At 47.7% G+C, this 24,605-nt stretch overlaps 1 protein-coding gene across 12 annotated transcripts in view; it reads right to left on the reverse strand.

Moving 5' to 3' along the window:
- Positions 1-24,605, reverse strand: part of Cacna1d (calcium voltage-gated channel subunit alpha1 D) — a 342,473-nt gene that overhangs the window by 80,829 nt on the left and 237,039 nt on the right. For 7 of the 12 annotated variants that reach the window (XM_087181506.1, XM_087181505.1, XM_021244011.2 and 4 more), the window contains 7 exons: positions 23,448-23,617; positions 8,514-8,601; positions 8,203-8,262; positions 7,206-7,232; positions 3,486-3,646; positions 2,345-2,570; positions 2,012-2,219 (listed from right to left, as the gene is read on the reverse strand). In XM_087181506.1, coding sequence (XP_087037632.1) covers positions 2,012-2,219; positions 2,345-2,570; positions 3,486-3,646; positions 7,206-7,232; positions 8,203-8,262; positions 8,514-8,601; positions 23,448-23,617 — 940 coding nt within the window. The remainder of the gene's footprint in view (positions 1-2,011; positions 2,220-2,344; positions 2,571-3,485; positions 3,647-7,205; positions 7,233-8,202; positions 8,263-8,513; positions 8,602-23,447; positions 23,618-24,605) is intronic. The other 5 variants (XM_087181511.1, XM_021244012.2, XM_087181510.1 and 2 more) reach the window with 1 other exon arrangement.

Consider the following 24,605-nt stretch of genomic DNA (forward strand, 5'->3'; position numbering starts at 1 on the left):
TGATAACGGAAAATTCAGACAATCTTAAATAGAATCAGATGAATGTGGACAGCAATTTACAAAAATGCTGCTTTCCAGGGAGAGGGATTCTTTACCTTCTTGGAACTAGAGATTTAAAAAAATCAAACTGTTGTGAATCATAATCAAAGAGCAAAATGGGCAAATGGTTAGAAAAGATAAAGTAATTCACAGAAAAGGAGCTCTAAGTGGCCTTTGAAAAGACGCTCCACTTCACCCCTGATAAAACTACAATGAGATACCATTTTCACCTGTCACACAGTGACAATCACAAAGTAGGAACACCCACGGTGCGTGCGAAATGGGCAGTCTGTCTCTGCATTGCTGATGTAAGGCGAATTCAAACAACTGCAAGGAGGCACTTTGGCAAGGGCATCCAAGTTCAGAGCGTCTTTAAACCAGCAATTCCACTTTGGCGAAAGTCTGTCCTCCAATCTACTCTCACACACGTGTCCCAGGCGTCCCATGTGTTCAAGGCCACCGAGCGCAGCCCTGTTTATGTGACCCAACACTGGGCACAACTAAATACCCACCGGCAAGGGACTGCTTACATAAATTATGGCAATCCGTAGCACAGAATGTATGCGACATTTAAAAGGAGAGAGCAGCCTTTTATAGACCACGCAGGAAGGCTCTTTAGGACATCTCGTTTTTTTTTTTTAATTTTGAAAAAATTTTGGTTTTATGAGACAGGGTCTTCATGTGTAGTTCTGGCTGGGCTTGAACTCATTGTGTAGCCCAGCTGACCTCGAACTTGCAGCAATCCTCCTGCCTCAGCTTCCTGAGTACTGAGACTATAGGTGTGCACCACCACACCCAGCAAACACACTTTAAAGTGATTAAAAAATGCAAAACAGTATGCGGGGTGACTGGCATCTGTGTAACTCACCCACAGGCAGGTAGCAGACTGAGTTACACTCTGGGCAAATAGACACTTGAGGTCACATCGGAAATGTTGAATGGTTGGTTGCCTCCTAGAAGAAGCCAGTGGCTGGAGGGGAGAACTGTCATTTTATATCCTTTTGTTGGCCCTTAAATTTTGTGCTATGTGCATGTATTACAAAAAAGAAACAAATTTCTGAAAGAAATTAGAAAAATGAATGACCAGCACCCCAAAATTTTTTTTTTCTTTGGTATTGGGGATTGAACTCAGGACCTTGCTCTTTCGAGGTAGGTGCAGTGCCGCTGTCAGTAATTCAGAAACAAAAAAATGATCTAAAGCAGTAGTTTTAACCACCTCGAGTGACCGTAGAGGAAGGGAGCTTACAGGTCACTTCCTCCAGTCCCCGTTTCTTCAGCAAGGGTCAGTAGCTCTTTTGAGGTGAGCGAGCTGAGCACAGGAAGTCCCGTCCTTCCCTTCCTCGGAGTCCTCCCTGCCTCTCCAGCAGGGCTCGGGTACTCGCTGCCCGCACACCAGAAAAGCTCGCAGAGCCCCTCAGCTCAGACTCGGGCAGGTGGAGAGGGCACTGCTCGTGGAGCATCGAGCCATCTACCGCCCGCTCCCTTCCAGTGCAGCACCCACAGAGGCCCCAGCGGAGCGGCCTCGAGTCCTCACCACCTCGAGCAGGGAGGACAGGGAAGGCAGAGGCCGTTACCCTCTTACCAGCGGACTCCTCTGCCCACACACAAGTGCATCCAGCCTTCCCAACCCATTCCTCTGCATAAATCATTCCTAACTAGAATTATAAACTTGCTTTTATAAAAAATATTAGCCCAGAACAAGAGGACTTTAGAATCTATTTCATAATAACTTTACAAAATCAAAACTTTATGGGTTTATTCATTTTTAATATAGCTAGTAGTCTTAAAAATTAAGTTGTATCACATATAGAGCTGTGGAGGATGCAAAACAAATTAATTTATATGGTATTATTAGGTAGAGATGATTAATAAACATAGAATCTTTCTGTCTTCCTGAACTGTAAGCTGACAAGAAGCCCGGAGTTCCAGCTGCTGCTCACAGCACGCTCTCCTGGGAGGGAAAAGGACTCACCTGGAATACGGTCAGCAGTGCTTGAGGAAAGTTGTCGAAGGTGCTTCGCTTGGTTTGCGTTTCATCGAAATTAAACTTCCCACCAAACAGCTGCATCCCAAGCAAGGAAAAGATGATAATGAAGAGAAAAAGCAAAAGCAACAGTGAAGCGATAGACTTCATGGAGTTTAACAGGGATGCCACCAAGTTGCTGAGAGAAGTCCAGTGCCTACAAAGCCAAGATGAGGGTGTAAGCGGAGTGCCTGTTCAGGGCCGAGCAGAGGCTCACCTAACCTGGCTGGGACTGAGCGCCACCCGCCATGCTACAGCCTGCAGCAGGACGCGCCCCCTCACCTGGTCACTTTGAAGATTCTTAAGAGGCGCACACACCGAAACACGGAAATCCCCAGCGGAGACATGATTTCCAGCTCCACTAAGATGGTCTCGGTAATCCCACCACATACCACGAAGCAGTCAAACCGGTTGAAAAGAGACACGAAATACGCCTGGAGACCCAAGCTGTACATTTTTATCAGCATCTCACAGGTGAACAGGGCCAAGAGGACTTTGTTGGCAATATCTGGAAAGAGAAGGGACGCCCGCCCCCAGGAGCTCAATGTGGGAGACACTTGGGCTCCTCTTTCCTTTCGGCACCTCTCTCCCATCAGCCCCCATGGGAAACTCTCAATGACTTGTCCCTTTCTTTGCCACCGCACGCACGACAGAAATACGGCGTTGATGTGATTCTGGTTCTGGTACTGCTGCTACCTAGATGACCAAATCTGGAGAAGTTACTTGATTTCTCTGGGGCTCAGTTTTACTGATTATAAAATGGGTGCAGGTATCTTATCGAATAATTTCTGGAGATTTCTAGCACTAAAAACCTCGGATTCTGCATTTAGACCATCATATTATATTTTTTTTTCTTTCCAACTCATCCACAAACACATACCCTAAATCCCTGTCTGGTCTGCTTATGGCACCAGGATAGCAGGCACTTACTTATCAATGTCATTTCTAATAGCAAGGAATGATAACAAGCAGGCTCAAGAGGTAGAGGAAATAGATGTAAGAAAAAACTGAGAACAAGAGCTTAAAACTGTCACACCAAGAATGAGCAACTTCCGGGGACAACTTCCCATACCCCATTTCTGAACCTTCAAAGCAGAGAAAGCAAAATGAGCTGAAAATACTGAAGGAGACGATACAGCTTCCAATGGCGGTATGGGAATGATCCTTCCAAGACTCCTCAGTTTTAGGCTGTCTCAGGGTGAGGAGAGTAAGATGCCTGGTATTCACTGATGCTGGTGCACAACACCATACAGCAGAGGCCACAACCCTGCTCCCCAGCTTGTCTGAATTTGGATGACTCCACCATCTTCCAAGTTAGTGCCCACTAGCAATGTTCCATTCTTCATTCCACATCCATCAGATAACACTACAGAGCAGTTTGCAGCAAGGATCTCTAGTTGAGAACAAAAAGAGAACGGCGTACCTTGAATCTGTGTCAACCAGCCGGGCTGATTGTAGTGCTCAGAGGAAATGGTTAACGTGTTGAGAAACACCAGGACAATAACCAGCCAGTAAAATGTGACAGACTTCACAGCAGCCCTACATCTTCTACGATTGAATCGGTTCCAGCGACGCCAGCGTCGGCTGAAAGGTAAGCAAACATTATTCCACAGATGACAGATACAGCATCTGAGAGTCCAATAAACCTTACTGAGGAATAATTGGGCATTCACTCTAGAGGAATGGATTGGGGTGTGGGCTCAGGAAGGACAGATGTGAACAAACAGCACATAAATGAACAGACTCCATAATATAAATTATGCTGGTCTTAACACACAGCTTTTTGAAAGTATAATCTTGACTTGATCATGCTCAGTTTCCTCCCCGTAGCTATAAATAACTCCAGAATCTGTCATATGCAGGTCCTCCAATGGGTTAGAAGATCTAGATACTCATAGAATCTTGTGCGGATGTAAAACTGCACCTGCCACATACGTAGCTCCTGTACCATCGTATGGTACGTGGTCTGCAATGGGACTGGTGTAGAGAGCCACACAGCTTAGTAAACACATCTCTCATAGCATCTCAATCATCATGGAGAACTGACCAAGCAGCAAAGTGTTCCAAAACCATCATTTTCTTTTTAGGGGACCTTCCAATCATTTCTTCTTAAATCTCTGAGGTTCCTCTGAAGCCTGGGAGTTGTCAAAGCTGAGTAGGACATGAGTCTTTAGACTGAGTCATCAGGTGCCCTTTCTAACTAGTAATGCTCAAAATATACCTTTAGGAGAAGAACCAATATTGAATCATGTTTTCATAACAATAAAATGAGCTGAGCCAAACAGACAAGTAGTATGTCCTCCACCCACCTTCCGTACCTGTTTGTCATTAGGGAGAATATTCCCGCCCATGGCCTCTACATGGAAAACCTTCCCTGCCACAGGGAAGGGTTTGATGAAGTGTGCCATGAACTACTGCTCAGCAACATGGATCCCAGGGAGAAGCCAGCTTCCCTGGGTCATGTTGCCTCAGGGACAGGAATGAGGCACTTTCTCTAGGGGCCCGACTCAAGAGGACTCACCAGGCTGTCCAGCTGTGCCCTTCCAGCCCTGGCTGACTCAGCTATGTTGCTATGCTTAAAAAAACAAAAAACTAAAAGCCCAGGAAGTATGCAAAGAAAGAGTTGTGCCACCTCCTTACTAAGACCTGGATCAAGCAAGGTATGTTTTATTATTGTTCTTGCTGTGCAGTTTCTAATTAAAGAGCAGCAGAAACATAATGACCAGCGTGAAAAACTATGAAGGACACTAAGATTCCACCAGCTCACAGCTCGGGTTCTCCTGGGAGGCATAATTCAGTACACATAGTGATCTAGCCTGAAAAGAGCCAGCCATGGCTACAGCACAGTCTATCCTATGCTCTAGTGAGGAGGCACGAGCATCTCTTACATCCAGGGGACCTCCACGTCCTTTCTCCTAGAAACACACAGCATCGTCATCTTGCCCCTTGCTGGGTTCCGAGTGCCCAACTAGTCAGGCCTGTTTTCTCAGGAGACCAGTGTTTCAGGGCTCTATGTGCCAGTCCTGCACAGAGGGAAATGAAGAAAGCACAGTCCCACTGTCTCTGCCACTGAAAAGCATACAGGGTTGTAGTAAAAGACAATTACCAATCCATACCAAGTGCTAGTCCAAGGTGCAGGGTGTAGGACCCCGAAGGAAGGCACAAATGCTCTCTGAAGAGTCAGGGAAGGCTTCTCAAAAGCAGAGATTTGGACTAGATGAATAAGAGTTAGCCCAGAGGTAAGTGGAAGGACAATCCATCTAGAGGAGACTATGTAGCCCGAAGCGCTGAAGTTAAGGGGAGGACAGAGGGATAGCACCTAGGGAACCAAGAACAGTCCACCATAGCTGCGAAGTAGGAGCACTGGAAGCGGGCCAAAAGTTGAGCAGAGGGTGATCCAGGGGCCAGATTATGAAGGCATTTCCATCCTCTCTGGTAACAGTGAAGCACAGAAGAGCTTTTAAATTTTTAAAAGTCAGGTTTGAATGTAATTCACATATAGTAAAATGTACTCTTTTTGGGTATACGCAGTCAAGAACATTTCCATTACTCAAAAAAGTTCCTTCATAGCCCTTGGTAATCAGTCTCCCATCTCACCCCAGCCCCACGGCCACTGATCCATTTTTTGTGTCATCCAGAATGTCACAAAACAGAACCATATAATATGTAGCCTTTTGAGACAGGCTTCTTTCGCTTATCGAAAGTACTTTTGAAATTCATCGGTGCTCTACCCGCATCAGTTCTACCTGTTGTTAGTAGCAGTCCCTCATGTGGATAAACTAACTTGTCTACCCATCTACCACATGGATTATCTCTAGTGTGGAGCAATTATAAATAAAACTGTTATAAACATTCTTGTAAAAATGTTTAAGTAGGCATATATCTTCATTTCTCATATAAATACCTTAATAAAAGTGGGATTGCTAGGCCATATGGTAAGTGTATGTTCAAACTTTTAAAGAAACTACTTAACCATTAAAAAAAAAGATAGACTTAACATGACCACCAACATTGCATGAAAATACCCATTGATCAGCATCAGGACAGAACTTGGCATTGTCAAGTATTTAAATTTGATCCACACTTACAATCATGTAGTGGTATCTGTGATTTTATTATTTGTATCTTCCTAGTGACTGATTGCAATTTCATGTGCTTATTTACCATTCATATCTTTTCTTTGGTGACATGCTTGTTAAACCTACTGTTGCCTTTTTAATTGGATTGTTTTCTTATTATTGACACTGTTTTTATACATTATTCCTTATATATTATGGATACCAGTCCTTTATCTAATGTGGTTTGCAAATATTTTTATCTAAGCCTGCACCTTATCTTTTTATTTCATAATAAATGCAAAAGTTTTAATTTGGGGGCAGGGGATTTAGCTCAGTGGTTTCGCCGCCTGCTGCACAAGCGCAAGGACCCAAGTTCGAACCCCAGCACCAAAAAAAAAAAAAAAAAAAAAAAACCAAACAAAAGTTTTAATTTTGATAAGAACCAACATGTCACATTTTTCTGTTACGATTCATGGACTGAGAGCTATATTTTCAGAAACATTTGCCTAATCCAAGGTCATAGAGATTTTCTTCTAGAATTTTTATAGTTTTACGTTTAATATTTAGTTCAAAGTCCATTGTATATAGCAGGACGATGATTTTAATTAAGAATAACATTTATATGGAAAAGTGCACAAATCATAAACATACAGTTCAATTAGCTTTACCAAATGAATACACAACCTGCTCTCAGATCAAGAAAGTATTACCAATACTTTAGAAAGTGTCTTGAACTCTCTTCTTTGAAAAGATTTTTCTTTGTTGATTTTTGTATTTTGCAGTGCCGCCAAAAAATGACAAGAATCAAGAAGTATCTGTCCTAGAAAAGTGACTGAAGGATTAATTGAGAGGCAAAAAATTGTTCATCGTGGTGTCCTGTTGATTTGTAGGAGTTGGTCCTACTATCTGCTCCCCTAAGGCAGGTTTGAAATGTTTAATGGACTCACCAAAACTCAGTGTCGATCTTGTAAGCCGTGGAGTAAAACCCAAGTTGGAGCAATTCTTATATAACAGTAAGAATTTAAAACATAAAACTGTAACTTACAAAACAGACATATGCTAAAGAAAAAGCAGAAGATACTGACCTGAGTTTGGATTTTGAGATGGCTTGACTGAAAGAAAAGAAAAAAGGATTAAGATTCCCACTGGGAAGCTTGGGCACATGCTCCCGACGGTTTCCGCAGCAACGTGGTAAAAGCCATGCATGGAAGCCTGGACGTGCCATGGGCAGTGGCTGCAGCGGGCCAGCTGGGCTGAAGGCAGAGCAGAAGTCAGGGTGCCGCCAGGGCCGGCCAGGCAGGCTCAGCACCATCAAGGCCCTGGGCAAGAGAAGACTTGGCTGGATTCCCTCAGCAGCCCCGGAAACAGGCACTGCTGCCAGGGGTTCCTCTCTTGCCACCCCAGACGGAAGCCAGCAGGTCTCTCGGGCCTGTAGCTCAGCCACTCATCTCAACAGCAGCAACCAGTGCTGCTGCTGGCCAAGGAGCAGTGGACCAGAGGTCCTAGCTGTGCTATTCACGCACAAACCGGGTATGAAGAAGCAGCATGCTTTTTTGAGCCTTAGTGTTCTCATCTGTAAAGTGGGGAAGATAAACCCATTCCCTGCCAACTCTATCATGTTGTAGGGAGGGCAGAACAGGAGAACAGAGCCTAAGTCATTTCATCAGCTTTGCACACTCTGCCATTACACATCATTTTTATGAAACTCTGCCAAGAATAAGATAAAGTTCTCTAGAAAACTATGCCTGTACTTTATGGACAGAGGATCTAAAGAATATGAGCAGAAAGCCAACAAAACAAAAGAGCACAGGGCTCCCCAAAGCCACATTCTGTACTGCTGCTCCCCCACTGCTGCAGCCAGAATCGTCCAGAAAAGAGCCCAGGTGTTAATGGGAAGGCATCCTCCGGGGTGGGGGCGGGGAGGGGGGTCGGTGCAGGGCCTACAGGAGGTCGGTGAGCAGAGGAGGGAAGGGCCTCCTGCTCCTTAACTGTGTGCGCATTCTAGTCAGCAACTCTGCCATTCAAGCTCTTTCTCCAAAGCACAGCCGCCAAACCCAACTGGAAGGAGAATTCAGCCTTTACCCCCACCGCCGACACCCAGAGGGCCCCGTCTTGGCCGTGCCTCTTCTTCTCCACCAGCACCTAATGAACACAGCAGCTCGCTGGGTTAACCGGCACACTTCCGGGCTCCACCTCCTACCTCGTAGGAAGAGGCCTGTGAAACCCGTTGCCTTGCACAGGAGGAAGGGTGGCGAGGGGTGGGAGGAGCCCACGCGCCCTTCTGCACCTAAGGCCGTGGCCCAGGGGGCACCACTGCGATCTGGGGTGTCCTCTTGCCAGGAGCTCCTCTAAGATGACCTGGGGGTTAAGGAGAGCAGTGGCTCCACACTCACCAGAGACGTCTGCAGCAGCCCTTGGTCTCGCCTTCGCCACTCACGTTCTCTGTGTTCACAGATTCAGTCTCGCTGGTGGGCATGCTAGCTGTGGGGAGAAGCAAAGGGTTCAGACAGCACGCTAAGGTCCTGCGCCACTGGGAGCAGGCGGGAACTGGGGTGAGGGCCTCGGCCACAGGCCGAGCTGAGGTGTCAGCTGTGGCCACCGCAGGCAGGCCTTTGCTTCTACCAACTGCCAGGAAAGCCCAGCGCCCGCTCCAGCAGGGAATCCTGTTGGTCCAGATGCTTCCCAAGGAAAGAAGCCTGCAGGCCAGACTAGAGCCCATCACTGGGCCTGACACAGGCTTGCTCTCCTGATCGCCATCTCACACTGAGAAGTCATCCAAACACCTCAGTCACAGGGACATCTTCATCGGCCCAAACAGGAGCAGCACAGAGCATCTGTGATGAAATCTAACACCTCATAAATACATGATTTTCGACATACTGCAGAAGAGCTGTTAGGATGCGGAAGGCAGTGTATGACAGCACCGTGCACATGGTCCTTCTCTAAAAATTAGAAGCTCTCCTTATTCTTGGCTAATTGGTCTGATGCCTAAGCTCCACTGAGGTTGTGAAGCCAGTATGGAAGTTCTTTCCAAATAAGCTGGTACCAAGGCATAGGCAATAGAGCTTTAGGGACAGAAGAATGGGAGGGGCTTTGCCAACCAGTGAGCAGAGGGTAGGGCTGCCTGTGGTCCTAGTGTCCCTGAGATCTCTGGGCCCTATAAGTCTTCTTTCTCCATAGCAAAATCCTGAGCAGAACTGGCAGAAACATGGAAATGAGTTCACCATTGCTGGAGGTCCAGGGACTGCCCCTCCCAACCACTCTCTGGTACACTGGGGTCTTTCCTCCTCCACTTGACTTGACTCTAGAGACATGGTGAACACATGCTGGAACCCAGGCAGTGAGGGAAGTGTGGAGACACAGAGCAGAACACAGTACTGCACCCACCCGGGGGAAAGGCAGAGGGAGGGAGGCAACCCTCCAACAGATTTCCATTCACTGTGGAAAGAGCTGCCTCAGGGGTCTGTGCAAGAACTGCGGGTAAGGAATGACTGCTTCTGCTCTGGGATGAGGGAGCAGATTGCTGAAGAGCCAGATGTGGGAGAGCGCCCAGGTGCATGCGCCATTTTTCCTCCAGGTGCATTTGGAACTGTGGTGACAGTTTTTACAGACCCCACAGTGTCCACAGAAAAGCCTTCCTCGGTGGGCAGGTGGCTCCTCTTAGCAAGGGTGCCTCAAGCTTCATTTGCAAAAAGTGGCAGGGGTGCCTGAAGAGCTCTGGTGGACATTCTGAGGCCCAGACCCAGGCTGGGAGGGGAAGAGCTAGGACAGTTCCGTCTAGGTGGCTGCCTGATGGCTGACCACACCCAGGTGAGTGACAGCCGTGACAGAGTTAACAAGGACAGCAGGACCTGATGCAAAGCCCCAGAAGTCTGTGGAGCAAGTCTTCAGATGGTCCGAAGGAGACCCAGGGGTGCCCTGCGTTGGAACCTTATCAGCGCTGTCCAAGACTTTTACACACAGGTTTCAGAAGCAAAGGCCAAACAGCGAAATTATAGACTCACGTTACACTCCCGGTACTTGCATAGCATAAGCATTTTCTTTCTTCCTCAGGTTGAAAGAAACTGACTACAAACCTGGATTCACTTTTTCACTACTCCAAAAATAAATAGGAAAAAAACAATCAAAGAAGCTCACCATCCCATTGTGGAAAATCCTTTAACAAAAAAAACTTCATTAAGGCAGACAGATAGACACCACACACACACACACACACACACACACACACACACACACTACCCTACACACCCTTTCTCCAGGGCAGGGCTGCTGACCAAGGGCACCAGAGGGGAGGGCAGCATACCACATCAGGAAGCCAGGGCCCTGGTCCTGCCTATCTCTCCCCAGACTTCACTTTCCTGTTTATAAATTGGCTGTGCTCGTTCCACAATCTTGACAATCATTTCCATCTCTAACTGTTAAACAGTTCATGATCTAATATTCATCACACAGGAAAATTACTCACATGTACCAAAGAGTGAACGTTGGGACAGACCAAATCTTTGTGGTCTTTTTACACTTCGGGGCTGCGGTTTACACTGATATTAGTACGGTTGTTGCATTTTATTTCTTAAACCTTCATTTTTCAAAGTGACCTGATTGAAACAGATAAATTACATCCTGCCTGTGGGAAGGAGGAAGGGATATGCCACTTTGCATTTCCGGCTCTGTGCCAATTATTAGCGACTGAAATGTACTGGCTGTTCTTCAGAGTATGTAGGGAACGGTACGAAATAAACCCAACTCCCCAGAGGCAAAGAGAGGTCGAGAACTTTCTGGCCCCAAGTCTGGGCAGCACTAAAGGTAAGGTGGGTCCTCCCGCTGCTTTCCCAACTGTGTCCTTGGATGCCTGAGAGCAGACTCCCGGTGAGGTCAGATCTAAATTTGACCCCATTTCCCCACTGCTCAAATGGGCGGAACCTATCTCTTGGGTTGCAGGCAGAACTCAAGGGGTGGGGGGAGGCAACAGAAGCTGGGTCCTCAGCAGTGTGCAATCGACGAGGCTCACAAATGAAGGACTCCGACGGTCACCCCGGGAAGGCTCTCCTAAGGCTCCCTCCAGCTGGGCGACCCTGTCGAGCGAGGGTCACGTCACTGTGACCACTGCTATCATTGTGCTAAAGTTTCCAGGGTGAATACTCTTCCATCTCAATCAGCTTTGGCCACCACTCTCGGTTTGCCTCTTTTCTGTCTTAAACAGAGCCGCTGCCTAGTTCAGCCTGTAGTAGAGAAAGTAGTTCTCCTGTGACAATCACTTGACACCTGCAGGGTCACTGACACCTAATAAATAAGCCTATTCCAGAATGATGTCACCAGAGCTCCAGAGGAGAGTAGAAGGGGAAAGGTGAGGACAGTGTGCTAGAACTGGGCCACCTCTTTTGGCTCTGGAAACAGACCTTGACTTAGTCCTTTTCTCTGAGCAGAGGAGCTTTGCTCAGACAAGGCCCTGGAAGCCTTAGGATCCGCTCCAGCCTCTGAATCCCTAACAAAAGACAGGTGGAAGGCAATTCCTTTTCCAAAGCACTGAAGAAATTAGGGCCAGTAGTTAGAACCAAAGACCTTGTTTGTACATTAAAACATTTTACCTTTCACTTGTACTGGGAATTCATTTTTTTTTAACATTAATAAAGTGATATGAGTTTCGCTTCACTTAGCCCCAAAAGGACCCTAGCCGCATTTTTAAAAATCAGGAGTGAGAAATCGTCTACTGTTAGTGGTACAAGGGGCTTGTGTGGATACATGACCAAAGTCCAATGTTTCACAGATGAGAGAACTGACCGACTCACCTTGGGGGACACAGCTCAGACACGAGAAAGCTCTCCCACGTTCCTCTCAGTGTCCCTTCCACCATGCTGTGCATCCCCAAGGTTTGGAATATTCTGAAATATACTGGTATATATTTCAGTGTTGGTGTATGCACTGATATGTACTTAAAATTTCACAAACCAAAAATTTCCAAAGCCAAGCAAGTCTACTGCTCATCAGCACCGGGTTTTGATTAGCCCCAGATACATGGAAAATACGCAGATCATATCCAAGAGGTCTACGGGCAGCACAAAGATCAACCTGTACTGGTGACTACTGGGAATTTATAAAAATGAAAACAAAGTTACAAAACTCTATGAAAGTAACCCCAGAGGCAAGTTTCTAGAACAAACATCCCTCCCCTGACTGACCGCCCCACGCAGGGTGACTGCCCTGTCCCCTCCAGCAGTCACTCAGTGTTGATGGCTGACAAGCGTCTAGACCCCAGTAAGGTGCAGGAAGACTCCCTCCCTATTCACGTCCCCTGTAGGTGCTCATCCCTCCTGCAGAAATGCACCAGGGCCATCTGAATGGGGAGAGGCTTTAAGCCCTTTGCCTTACATACTCTAGAGAACTTTAGAGCTTTGTTGTGGAAGTTTCTTTCTGTAAATTAAAAACAAAACTATTTTCAGTGAGTCTGGGTGGAACTAGGCATCAGGACAAGCCTGTCATCTACAATGAATGCCGACTTACACTGCCAGTGTACCCAGTAAGCTCTGGGAGGGCTCAGGGCCTGTGCTTTGCAATCTATTCAGGCTCCGGGATTTTGGGGAATGCTCCAGGACAGACCCCTTGCTTAGCATGAGGGGTACAGAGAAGGGCGCCGGGGCTGCTGTGTGGAGAAGACGGTGCCTGACAGCAGCTGGCACCGTGCACTGTAGACAAGCTCCCAAGGCTCTGCGGCACAGGCACTGGGGCTATGGGCCCCGTGTTTCTCTGTAAGGCTGTTTACTGGGCCTGGATGCCACTGTGGGTGATGCTACACAAAACGAACTGGAAAGAAAAATACACTGTTTCTCACACCAACATAACAACTAGAATTTTCACCAATGTGTAGAGACTTGTCTACCTACTGTCACTCCAAAGGACAGTGGAATTTTCAACTAATCCTGCCTGGCTTGTGAATTCAGAAGCAAGTCAACATACGCGCGCGTGCATGCAAATGCACATGCACACAGGAAGAGAACAAATGAGGATGAGAGAACAACTCTAGGTTCAGGTCTAAGCAGGTGGCCTCAAAACAACTGTCCACCATTCACAGCCATGTCAAATCCCCAGAGCAACTTCCTTAAATGGTGGAGGCTAATGAGGTCCGAGACTCTTGAAGAAATACCAGAAAAGCTTGGTGTGTGGCATCAGATGATACAGGAACAAGTGCCTCTTTCTGCTCGTACTTAGCTACCTAATCTGTAAAATGAGGTGTAGGACTATATCATCTCTAAGAACCACCTACCTCTGACCTGCTATGACTACAAGAAAGCAGAAACACCCATGAGCTTTCCGGTTTTACTCAGCATCTAGGGGATTTGCCCTGCATTCTCTGAGCTCTCCCAGGCGACAAGGGATCAGAAGTACCCTCAGGAAAGTGGCCAGGACTCGACCTGTCCAGAATTGACTCCAAGGCCCCAGCTCCCAAGGGTCTTGGCAGCTCCAGGAGACGCTGGGCCATCTAGTCATGGAAACACAAAGGGAAGTTGTCATGTGCCAAATGGAGCCCGGGCTCCCTCCGGGGCAGCCTCATTCACAGACTCGCTGGGCCTCAGTCCTCTCTTCTTCTCTCCAGGACAGGCTTTCTTGCATCTTAGGGATTTCTTGTAGCATTTCTTCCATGTTCCAGCAGCCTAAACCTTTTTTCCCTTCAGAGGAAGGAGGAGTGGGTGCTGTTGCACAACCGAGCAGGGGCAGTCAGTTCTGCCTTCTCAGCAGACAGGGGATCTGAAACCAAGATCTTGTCTTTTCATTTTATTTTCCTGACAAGCATGAGCAGTACCATGACACAACATGCTTGCCAATCCCACAAGGACACAGATATCCTCTGCAGACATGTCCACATGCTAGTGACGACATGCTTAGGTGACACAGGGTAGCAGACTCTCTCTGCTGTAAGGCAGCCGGACTCTTCTTGGAGAATGTGGGTCAAGGCCAGACTAAGGTTTCCAAGTCCAAAACAATAACTGGGCTCAGACAACAACTCTCTCCATCTGAACACTGACAAGGGCAGCAACGCCACGTAAGGCCCTTGCCCCACTTCACCAGCAGGGTCAGGGTCCTTCTTTAGAGTCTTTGGGTATTGCAATTAAAGGCCACTCCTACTCAAAACAGGGTTAGTTTCGTGGCAATATTAGGCTGCTTCCTCTTCCTAAAGATCTCAGGAAGATAATGGAGATACCTTAAAAAGTCACAAGGCCTAAGCCTTCACTTAGAAGGGTAGGTGGGCGTGCGTGCATGTGTGTTGGTGGGGGCTGTTTGTCTCATTTCATCTGGCAACAGGAAGTACTCACCTTGTTTTTACAACTCACCCAGAGCTATATTCCTAAATCAGTTTTTTTGTTTTTTTGCCCTTTTTTGGTAACAGGGATCGAACTCGGGACCCTGCGCTTGCAAGGCAGGCAACGGAACCACAGCTAAATCCCCGGCCCCTAAATCAGTTCTTAAGGACATATTTATTCTGTTCTTGACAGTATCTCCTGCTTAGCTGAAGCTCATCCTCCTTGCAGGGACCCTTGGGGACTGCAAGAGGCCCGGCCTCTTGTTCACAGACACTGCAAACGCTACAGCTAAGTGAGCCAGCCCCATCGCTGCCCCTGTCCAACCTCCAAGCGCCTTCCTCCCCTCCACTTCTCGGAGCCACAGTGTACCGAATGCCTTCTGACAATCCTTCCTTCCTTTTCCTCTTTCAGGCTTTCTGTGAGACTGGGACTCTACTACAACCCTTGGTCAGATCATTCATGGACTGTTCAAGGCCACTTCTCTTAACCTTTGAACCCCACATTCCCAGGTGTGGCAGAGGATACTTAAAAAAACAAACAACAAAAATCACCAGAATCTGTCCTCTACTCCCCTGGCTCTTTGCTCTGCAGGGTGAATCTTCTCAGAGTCCCTCTTGGTGGCACCACTAGGCTGACCGTGCCAGTATACTCGGGCAAAACTTTGTGGTATTGTCCAACCACAGTGAGAACCTGGGCAGAGCAGGGCAGGGGTCCAGTTATTGGCATGCATGTCCACATGGAGATGGCCCTGCCTGCTCAGCCAGGACTTGTGATAAGGGGTATGGCCAGCATTATTTCAGGATATAGCTTGAAATGTAATGATTTCCCACACAAGCCTATTCTCACTTGCAAAGGCAAGTGCCCAACAATCTTTGCATCCCAGAAATCTATTTTTAACTTCACTCTTGAAGCCACTTGAAACCACTACTAGTTTTAGCATGGTCCTGGGCAAACCAGCTAGAGACTGGAAGACCAAGAAGTCATTTAAAACATGCAGCCTGGAAAAAAAAAATCAATCAAATAATATTGGAATTTCTAAACAGTTTAAATTTTAAAACATCATTCATGGAAAAGTGTTTAACAAGTCTGTCTTCCAGTCCATGAATATTCATGTGGAATCAAATTTTCTGAGTTGGTTCAGCTGCTTCTTTATAAGGTACAGTTCAGACAAGAAGGAAACTGCAATGTCATCTTGGTAAAAACACATACTTTAGGGAAAGGCAAGAAGAAAACAGCATGGCCAAGCTTCAAAGAAATCAAACAGTTAAATATAGGCATCTTCCAAACACACCACATGGCCCATGCATTTCACACAATGCCTATGTACAAAGAAAAGGCACCAGAGCTGGTGGGCAGAGTCTTCTGAAGAAAAAGTTCAATCTCAGTAATTTACCGTGATCTTTAGCCCTGCGTTGGCGAAAGCAGCAAAACTTCCTTTTCTTCTTATCCTCTCTTAGCAAGTCCGCCACTGTGACTCCTTCAGGTTGAACACAGGCAATTTCATTACTATACAGCAGGGGGCAGCAAGAACAATGCAAACAAGAGGTCCAAGGCACGCAGCAGGCGGTCTGAGCCCAGGCTCAAAGGACTCTGACCTCTGACACACGTTAGAAACTGCCCTTCTCCTAGGTAGCAATCTACAGTTCAGGGAAAGGCACAGTCACTTGCTACAGCCACTACACAAGCACCGATCCTTAAGAACCTGTTCTAAATAAACAACCAACTAACCGACACTAGACAAAGGTTAGCTATGTTTGGTCTCCCATCCAAGAAGGCTGTTAGGGAAAAGGCACTTCAGGGGCCCTGGGGACGGGCGGGCAGTGCGAGTCCACCCAGTACCGCCATCTGGGGCAGGAGAGGTGGAAATGAAAAGGTGGGCTCTGGATTCTGACAGCCTCAGTCTAATCCCAGCCCCATCGCTCACTGAATCAGCAGGAGCAAGGTACCTACTTTTTCAAGCCTTAGTTTCCTCACCTGTAAGCTGTTAATAATAGTTGGATCTGCACACACACTTCATAAGGTTGTTTTAAGAGATAAACAGTAAATAAGGTAATACAGTAATACCTCGGTTCACGAACACTTCTGTTCGCTAACAATTTGGTTTGCAGACAGAAATGTTTGGCAAAATTTTGAGCTCACAAACTCCACATCAGGTGGATGAACATGACCTCAGACACCTTCCCCGCATGAACACAAATATGGCCATCTTCCCCAGAATCATGGAACAAATTAAGTTCGTGAACTGAGATACCACTGAATAAGTAACGTGCTTGGCTTTGGCAAAGCATGGCCAACCATAACTTGCTGTTTCTACTACAGCTCTCCTACAGCCCTTAGGTTGTAAGAAAAATGGCTCTAGAATCTCTAAATTCTTCCAACTCTTTTGACTGCACGATCACCCCATGCTATCTACTCTTTGGAGTAGAGGCCACATGCTCCTGGAAGAACTGTAGAGGCAGTGCGGGCAGCAGAAGGAATGCTGGAGCTGGCCAGGGCACACACTACTGGGTGTAACACAGTTCTAAAATGTAACACCATTCCTCAGCACCGCAAGCCCCTCTCTCCTAACCTGTTCCACAAGAATGTGGACATGTGTGTGCAGACACAGGGGCACGCACACCTGGGGGGAGTGGGGGTTAACATGTAGACTGTGGCAGAACATGGGTTCAAGTCTCAGCATTGCCACTTGACAGCCACACAGCCTTGGGAAGCTACTTAACTTGTATTTTAGTTTCATCATCCATCAAGTTCCTGTCTCACAGACTTGTGTGAGGAAAAGGAATGCACAGTCTAACGTACAGGAAGTACCTGACAAATGCTTGTTATTATCTATGTCCTGTCTTCAACAGATCACTCTCATTCAACAATAACTTTTGCATATGTGGGAGAAACACTACACTTGGTGTCAGCCACAGGGCAGAGGGCAGAAGCCCGCCCCGTGCCTCTCCCCCACGGCGCTCAGGGTCTTGTGGGTGAGAGATATTAATCAGGTCACCGCACAGGTGCAAAGCAGCAGCTCTGACCACTGCTGTGAGGCGCAGGTCATGTGCTATAGAGTATTACTCCAGCACAGCAGTTTTTTAAAATGGCAATTTATTGAAAATGGCCAAAATTTTGCTTTGAAAGTATGGAAAGAGGTGTCTACGGAACAGTTCAAGGAAAAAGACATATACTGGACATCTTATGGTGGGAACAAATCAGCACACTGTCTATGCAAAAAATCTACATTCTTATGTGCAGAGAGTGGTGTGTGATGGAAGAAGCCCCAGAATGCTAAGCCTGGCTCCCTTCAAAGAGAAGGAACAAGGCATTCTATTTATCCCTTTACATACACTGACATCACATGAGTTCTTTACAGAGGCAAACTCTTCCTATAATTAAAGTAATTATAAATACATTAAAATATAAAATAAATAAAAACAAATAACAAAAACAGCCTTGACTGAAGACCCAACAAACCGGGCCACATCCTCCATCTCATTTCTATGGGGGGATAACGGCTCCTCAGCCCACCTCCCATCAGCTCTCAGAAGGTTATGGCAATGGGAGATGGGAAGATGCCTTTAAAAACAAGTACTTGATACCACCCCAGTATGGAGGGGCACCTGGGGTTCCGACCCAGCTCGGGGAGACAGTGGCTCTGGGCCCTCCCAGTCACACTGCCAGCAGCGTCTCCAGTGAGGGCAGGTGACTGGGACACATGTTTACCATATGCCGCTCAAACTGCTGCTGTTTGCTTTATAGCTTTTAGTTGAATATTTTCAGTTTTGAACTTGTGCCATGAGGTAGTTTCATTGTAATGAAAGCAGTTTCATAAATCAAAATTTTAAAATGCAATCTTTTAAAATAAGACCAGCAAATGGCCTTGCGCTTGCAAAGAGCTATGCAATCCCTGGTTTTCTGTTTATGCCTGAAGCAAACACTGCTGGTAAGGACACCCGGGTAGCACAGGCAAGACAGGCAGCCAGGGCAACCTTGTGCACCATGCCCTAGGGCTGGCAGAGGCCAGTGGGAGTCGCATAAGGGCCTGCCCACAGCCTGTAGGGCCACTGAGGAATGGAAGATGCACAGGCCCTACTTGTGGGCAGAGTCAGAGCTTCAGGTAACCTCTCTTCCCTGGGCATCAAGTAACTCCAGTCAGAGGGATCACTGATTGTTTTACTTCCTGCAATGAAACTACCCTGCTTTTTTTTTGGCGGGGGGCAGGGGAGGGGGACGGGGACAGAATTTTAAAATGAGCTTCCTTTAAGAAGATTTTATTATTTTTAATGCTATTTTTTTAAAAGACTAATCACTGACAATAAGAAGAGCTTAAAATAGAATTTTAGGCTTCCAGATTTTAATGGCCCTAGAAAAACTCCATTGTTAACTCAGAAGCAGCTGCATACGTCTAAAAAAATTATTCTGAGATTTGGCAGGGTTTCTTAAGAAACTTGAAGCTCAGCAAAAAAGTTAAATAAACTATCCTTGAAAAATTCCCAAGTGCTCAAGAAATAATTTCCAAGGGAATTTTGTCCGTTCAATTAATCGAGCAGCTTTCTAACAGCAAATTTATGGAACTGACATTCTAAGGAGTCCAAGAATGCACAAAGAGGAGCTCCTTGGCACCACAGTCCCCCGCAGATCCGTGAGGAACCGACTGCCTCATCTCTCCTCTCCTCTCCTCTCCTCTCAAGTGAAAGCCTGGACCTGTGGGATGTTCAGCAATGATGGCACTCTGCTGCTCAGGAGCTCCCAGTGTGAGTTACACACGGGAACCCCAGGGAGCTTACACAAGAGCCAACCCTGGCTCTCATCCCAGAAGGGGCCAGTCTCCGAGGGTGGAGTGCGGTGTCAGAAGGGCTCAAGGTCCCCAGGTGGCTGCACTGTAGAGCCAGAGCTGGGCACCACAGCTGCAGAAAGGGACGTTTAGCAGATCAGAGAGAAGATAACATGAGGGCCTCTCCAGGTACTTGACTTGACATGTGTTCTGACAGTCAGCACTGAAAAACTAGAAATGGCTGAGAGCTACAAAGCTGTGCCCCCTTATTCTCAGAGGTGACCTGTGAACAGGTTTATTTTTCATCCATACTTGAGAACCTCACAGTTTGAACAAAAGGAGTCCTTGTCCTGAGGACTGAAAGGGGAGTCTTCACCCCGAGGCTGGTTCTAAGGCTCAGCAGGAACTTCAAAAATCTCCGTTTAGGCCAGGTTTTGCTGGAGTCAAACAACGGCACCAGCTGCAAACACTACTTCAGCTATGGCGACCCCTATTGGTTATCAAACCCCTAACCCTTTCAATGGTCCCATGGATCGATACCTTTATTACGTTCTTATAGAAGAAAAACAGGACTGTGAGATACCGGGTTATTTGCTAACGCCAAAGACCAAATTTCAAGTCACAAAACCTAGTCAATTCCAGAGAAAGGGCATCAAAATGCCTTGCAGCTCAAAGCCTTTGCCTCTTCTAAGCTCATGGACATCTGCAGTTAGGAATGACTCTCCCATTCCCACCCGGCTCATCTCAGTGAAGCTTCAGCCACCACGAAGGGCTTCTTCTCACACAGTCACTTAATTTCTCAGTGCCTAAAAGCAAACTGCTTGCCTCACACCCAAGATCCAGCTGAAAATGGCCATCAGTCAGATTAGCATGGTGACCTAGTATGGATGAAGTCAGGCGGCCCAAGCAATGTACCATCCCCTTCCCTCGAGACACACAGCAGCCGGGCTGGGGTGTGAAGCACGTGTGGAGGATCTCACCCACACAGGGAGGATGCTGACACCACAACAAGGACACTGGCAACACCCGCATTTTGGCTGCCTGCTAATTAGATACATGGGGATAGGCCCAGGCCAGGCACGTGCAGGTGGTAAGGCAAGGACTGAACTCTCTCCTGCGCTTTTCTGGCTGTGACAGGAACAAAGAGCTGGCCACCAAGGGAGGCCCGAGGAGCCCCCATCAGTGCTGACTTCTCCACGAGGTCTGGGCTGCTAAGGTTTATATTTAGGGAAGCTCTGCTTCTCAACAAGAGGAGAGTTGGGGCTCTCTTCTTAAATCAGTTACATCTCAACATGGCCCCCAGAGCCTAGGATTTATGCCTTTATTGAAACTCTAATCGCTGAGGCTCTGGGAATCTGATGACTCAGCAAGTCCTGTGAATCTCCCTCCACAGGAAATCCCAGCAACTGGCAAAAAGGGCTCTTTAAAGAAGAAGGGTGCGCCAAGGAAGTATTTGCTATTCTGGATCAAACATTGGGCTAGTTAATCATTTTGAGTCGCACAACACTGTGCATAGCAGAAACCATAATGCTGATGTTTCAAAGATATACTGCAGCTTTAGGGACTTCCAGTTACAGAGTTAATTCTGGAGATCTACAGCTTCTAAAGGGGCTTTGTTTCTTTCATTGATGATATTATACGTAACACATTTAAGGGCTTTGAATATCTGTCACTTTCTGCACCTTCTCCAAGCCATTTCCTCAGCGTGAAGCCACCCCACCTTCTGTAGTTACTGGATGCTCTTTCCCCAGAGCTCAGCAAGAATGCTGTCTCTTCCATGGGGCCATCCTTGTGTTCCCAACCACCCACTCACGCCTTTTAGCCAGCATCACTCTGCCCTTCTGGGTTCATACAGCAAAGGTCCTCGATTATGATGCTAGTTTTTGCAGTCTGTATTACACTCAGCCACTGCCCTCTGTCTCCCCTCCACGGTAACTTCTCTGAAAGGCAGAGGCACTGGTCTACTCAGCCCATGGTCAGGTTCTTTATAGACAGTGGCAGTACATAGCAAATGCTGGGCTCAGATAAAACAGTGACCCCTTAAGACCACCAGAAAACATCTCCTCCATTCCAGTGAAATCGCTTCTCAAATCATGGACCATGAAAACAACTGTATTACATCTGACACAACAACAGATTCTAGATCACCGATGACTTTTTCTAGAGATGGAGCAATAAAAAAATGATAGGCCATCAACCTGCAAGAGGACCTCACTCAGTTCCCCGGGACACATCTAAACCAGCAACGAAAGTGGCTCTCCAAGAAGAATGGACATCACTTCCTCTGGTTTACACATATGCACCATATGCAGGACACAGGAGGGCGAAGTAGATGGCTACTGGGCCCCCACAGGACAGCACCGAAGCTGCAGTCTACAAATGAAGAGGAGCACGCTGGGTAGGCATCCCCGAGTTGCACCTAGATGTCTTGCTGCCAGCAACAGGGCAGGTACAGATGCTCTGAGAAGACCATAGGGTTCAGGCTGGCTCAGTCACCCAAGGACAGCTGTGCTGAGGAAGTGCCCATGCTCTTCTTACTCTAATCACCTGGCAGACACATCACCAAATGTGGAACTCAATGGCCATTTATCAACTCTGATCACACATTTGACAAACGTGGTCATCTCCAGAAAGCCTCCCACTGTCTCCTGGCAGTGGTTTCCTAATCCTCAGGTGCTGAAAGCCCTCACCTCTTCCTGAGCCTGGGAAGGTACAGGGTGGGAAAGCCGGAGGGCTAGACTCCGCTAAACCTCATTCGCACACAGAGTTTAGTCAGGAACCCATGCCAACACAAAATCCTCTCCCCATGACAGCACAGACTCACAAGAGTCCTAGTCCCAGAAACGTAAAAGCTGACTCAGTCAAGAGTCCCCCCTACTCTGCACGCGTCCCTTCACCCTAGGCTTCTACACACCGCTGCCTGCTAAGAGGTGCAGATCTGACTTTCCCACCCTTCCTACCACAGCTAACTTTAACCTTCACACCCACTGTGCTCCTGCCCAAACAAGGGCCCCTCCCGGCCTCCCTGAGCCTGGCCTCCCTCATGCCACCCTGCCGAGTCAGGCTTCTCCCAGTGCCAAACTGTCACACCTCAGATCTATCTATCCTTCAAGGTGCAGCTCAAACTCCCCCACCCCCGTGAGATCCTCCTCCTGCCTCCTGCAGTAGCACTGCCTCCGGGTGCGCCCCGGGGCTTTGACTCCTGTGCTGCATTTATCTGTGAGCAGTTCAGCCCTTCCTAGAAAGGGAGCAAACCACGACCCCTGAGGGCTCTGCATGGGGGACTCAACATCTTCTATAAGCTTCTCACTGGACACGTGCCCCTGAAATATGTTCCACTCCTTACTATCAACTATTCCATATTTACAATGGGGCCGGGGATTTAGCTCAATGGTTCCGTCACCTGCCTCACAAGCTCAAGGTCCTGAGTTCGATCCCTGGTACCAAAAATATAAAATAAGATAAAATAAAACAAATCACAAGAATTGTAGTCAAATGCACTGCTGGATTTCACTTTCTACCTTTACTCGACACACAAGTGGGTCCAGAAAGAGTAAGAGAAGGTCTTCGGGAAAAGAAACATTGTGATTGACAATGGCAATTAGTTCCAGTGGCTGACCAATTATCAGGCCGTGCCCCTTGCAGAAAGCACTTCAGGACTCCCACTGTCACAGTGTGGGGTTCCAGGCAGGTCAGCTGCACAGCAACCATCACTGCCTCTCAGGCATCTTTTGTTTATTTGGTACCAGGGATGGAACTCGGGACCTCGAGCTTGTGAGGCAGGCGGCGGCGGAACCACTGAGCTAAGTCCCAGGCCCCCTCAGGCATCTTCACAACCGCCTAGCAGGGTGAGCAGGTTTCTTCCCAGCCCGATGGGCTAAGCATTTAGTTCTGTATGGGTAGCACAGGTGGGAGCTGTCTTAGGTCACAGGCGAGTGCAGGGAGACCCTGCTCTCCCAGTCCTTGTCCTACAACACTGGGGTGAAGAAACTTCTGCTCCAGGAGTCCAGGGTGAATGCGAGCATTCACTGAATTTCTGAGGCCCACAGTGCCATGTCCAATCCTCCTCGACTACAAAAGCCCCTTACTCACTAAGAACCTGAATCCCCAACCTCAGGCAGAAACCCAGAGTTGGCATGAATACACCTGCACTCTCCGTGCCAGGGCCAGGCAGGAAGCGAGGTGGCTGAGAAGGGGTCGCCCTCCCCCAGCCTTAGCAGGGCACCTGCAGGGCCCCTGGTCTGTGTGCTGACGGGGAGAACAGCAGCACCTACTATTGCGTTTGCCTTCTTCTCCACCCTCCTCCTCGTTCTCAGGATCAATGTCTTCTGCCTGAGTGATCCAATCCAAGTAGCCCTTGAGATCCTCTTCCAGCTGCTGCTTTTCCCGTAGCTTCTGGAAGTCTCCCCGTGCTTTAGCCTTCTCTCTTTCCTTTGAGAACTCTCTGAAGGAAGCAAAGAGAACAAGTATTTGTCAGGACATCCTTGGGGACCTGCATCATAAGCTGTCTGCCCTGCTGCACAACGGCTTGTGACAGGACACACAACACTGAGTTTAGCCACATAAGCACAATAATGGAGCCACACACGTGTACAGGATAGAACACAGTGTCTCCCTAAGCAAGACTGTGGGGGTCAGATTTGCAGAGACCATACCAACACACATGCATAACTTGTTAGGAAATGAGCTGCCTCCAGGATGACAGAAATCTCAAGGAGCCCAAGCCAGAAAAACTATGTACTGTCACGGTGGGCCACTGACACTCGCCACAACTCAGAGACGGCCCTCCCTCCCCAGAGCCTCTTCTGATACCTGGCATCGCATTTCAAAGAGAAGGAAACTGAGTGGGCCAAGCTGAAGTCAAACACAGCACCTGACTTTGGGCTTCTTCAACACTTGTGGATACAACTTTGCGTTCATATTGTGTGCTGATCCCTCCGCCAAAGCCAAGAGTCCTGAAGAGGGAGTGGTCTCTGGTCCTCTCTGATGCCCATGATAGGGCTTCTTTTCCAACCCCTGCAGCTTCTGGACAGGGTCTGCCAGACCCATGCCTCCGGCCCAGTTCTCCCTTCCCTGCAGGAACCTGAGCCCCGGTAAAGCACTACTCCTTTCCCTAATCCTTGCTTCTTCTTGAGCTCTTTCCCCAAAAGCCTCCCCTGCAGGAGGTGAGGAGGCAGTAGAATTGGTTGCCCACTTATGGGAACACCTGCCCTGGAAAAGGCTCTGGCAGACATACAGATGCTCCCAACTGTTCACTGTTTACTCTGCCTTCTGCATCTACAACCCTGTATCCGCGCATATACATAAAATCCCACACTCATTCAGGCAAGTCTGAGAGTCAGGTGGACAATTACCCAATCTTTATGTGCAAGGAGCCATTTGCATTTCCAACCATGAACAGCTGTTATAGGAGCCAAGATATGCAAAATCTG

Source organism: Heterocephalus glaber, unplaced genomic scaffold, assembly GCF_053883595.1.
Source record: "Heterocephalus glaber isolate CG9 unplaced genomic scaffold, H.glaber_assembly_v1.0 deba00001472, whole genome shotgun sequence".
Classification (NCBI taxonomy): domain Eukaryota; kingdom Metazoa; phylum Chordata; class Mammalia; order Rodentia; family Bathyergidae; genus Heterocephalus; species Heterocephalus glaber.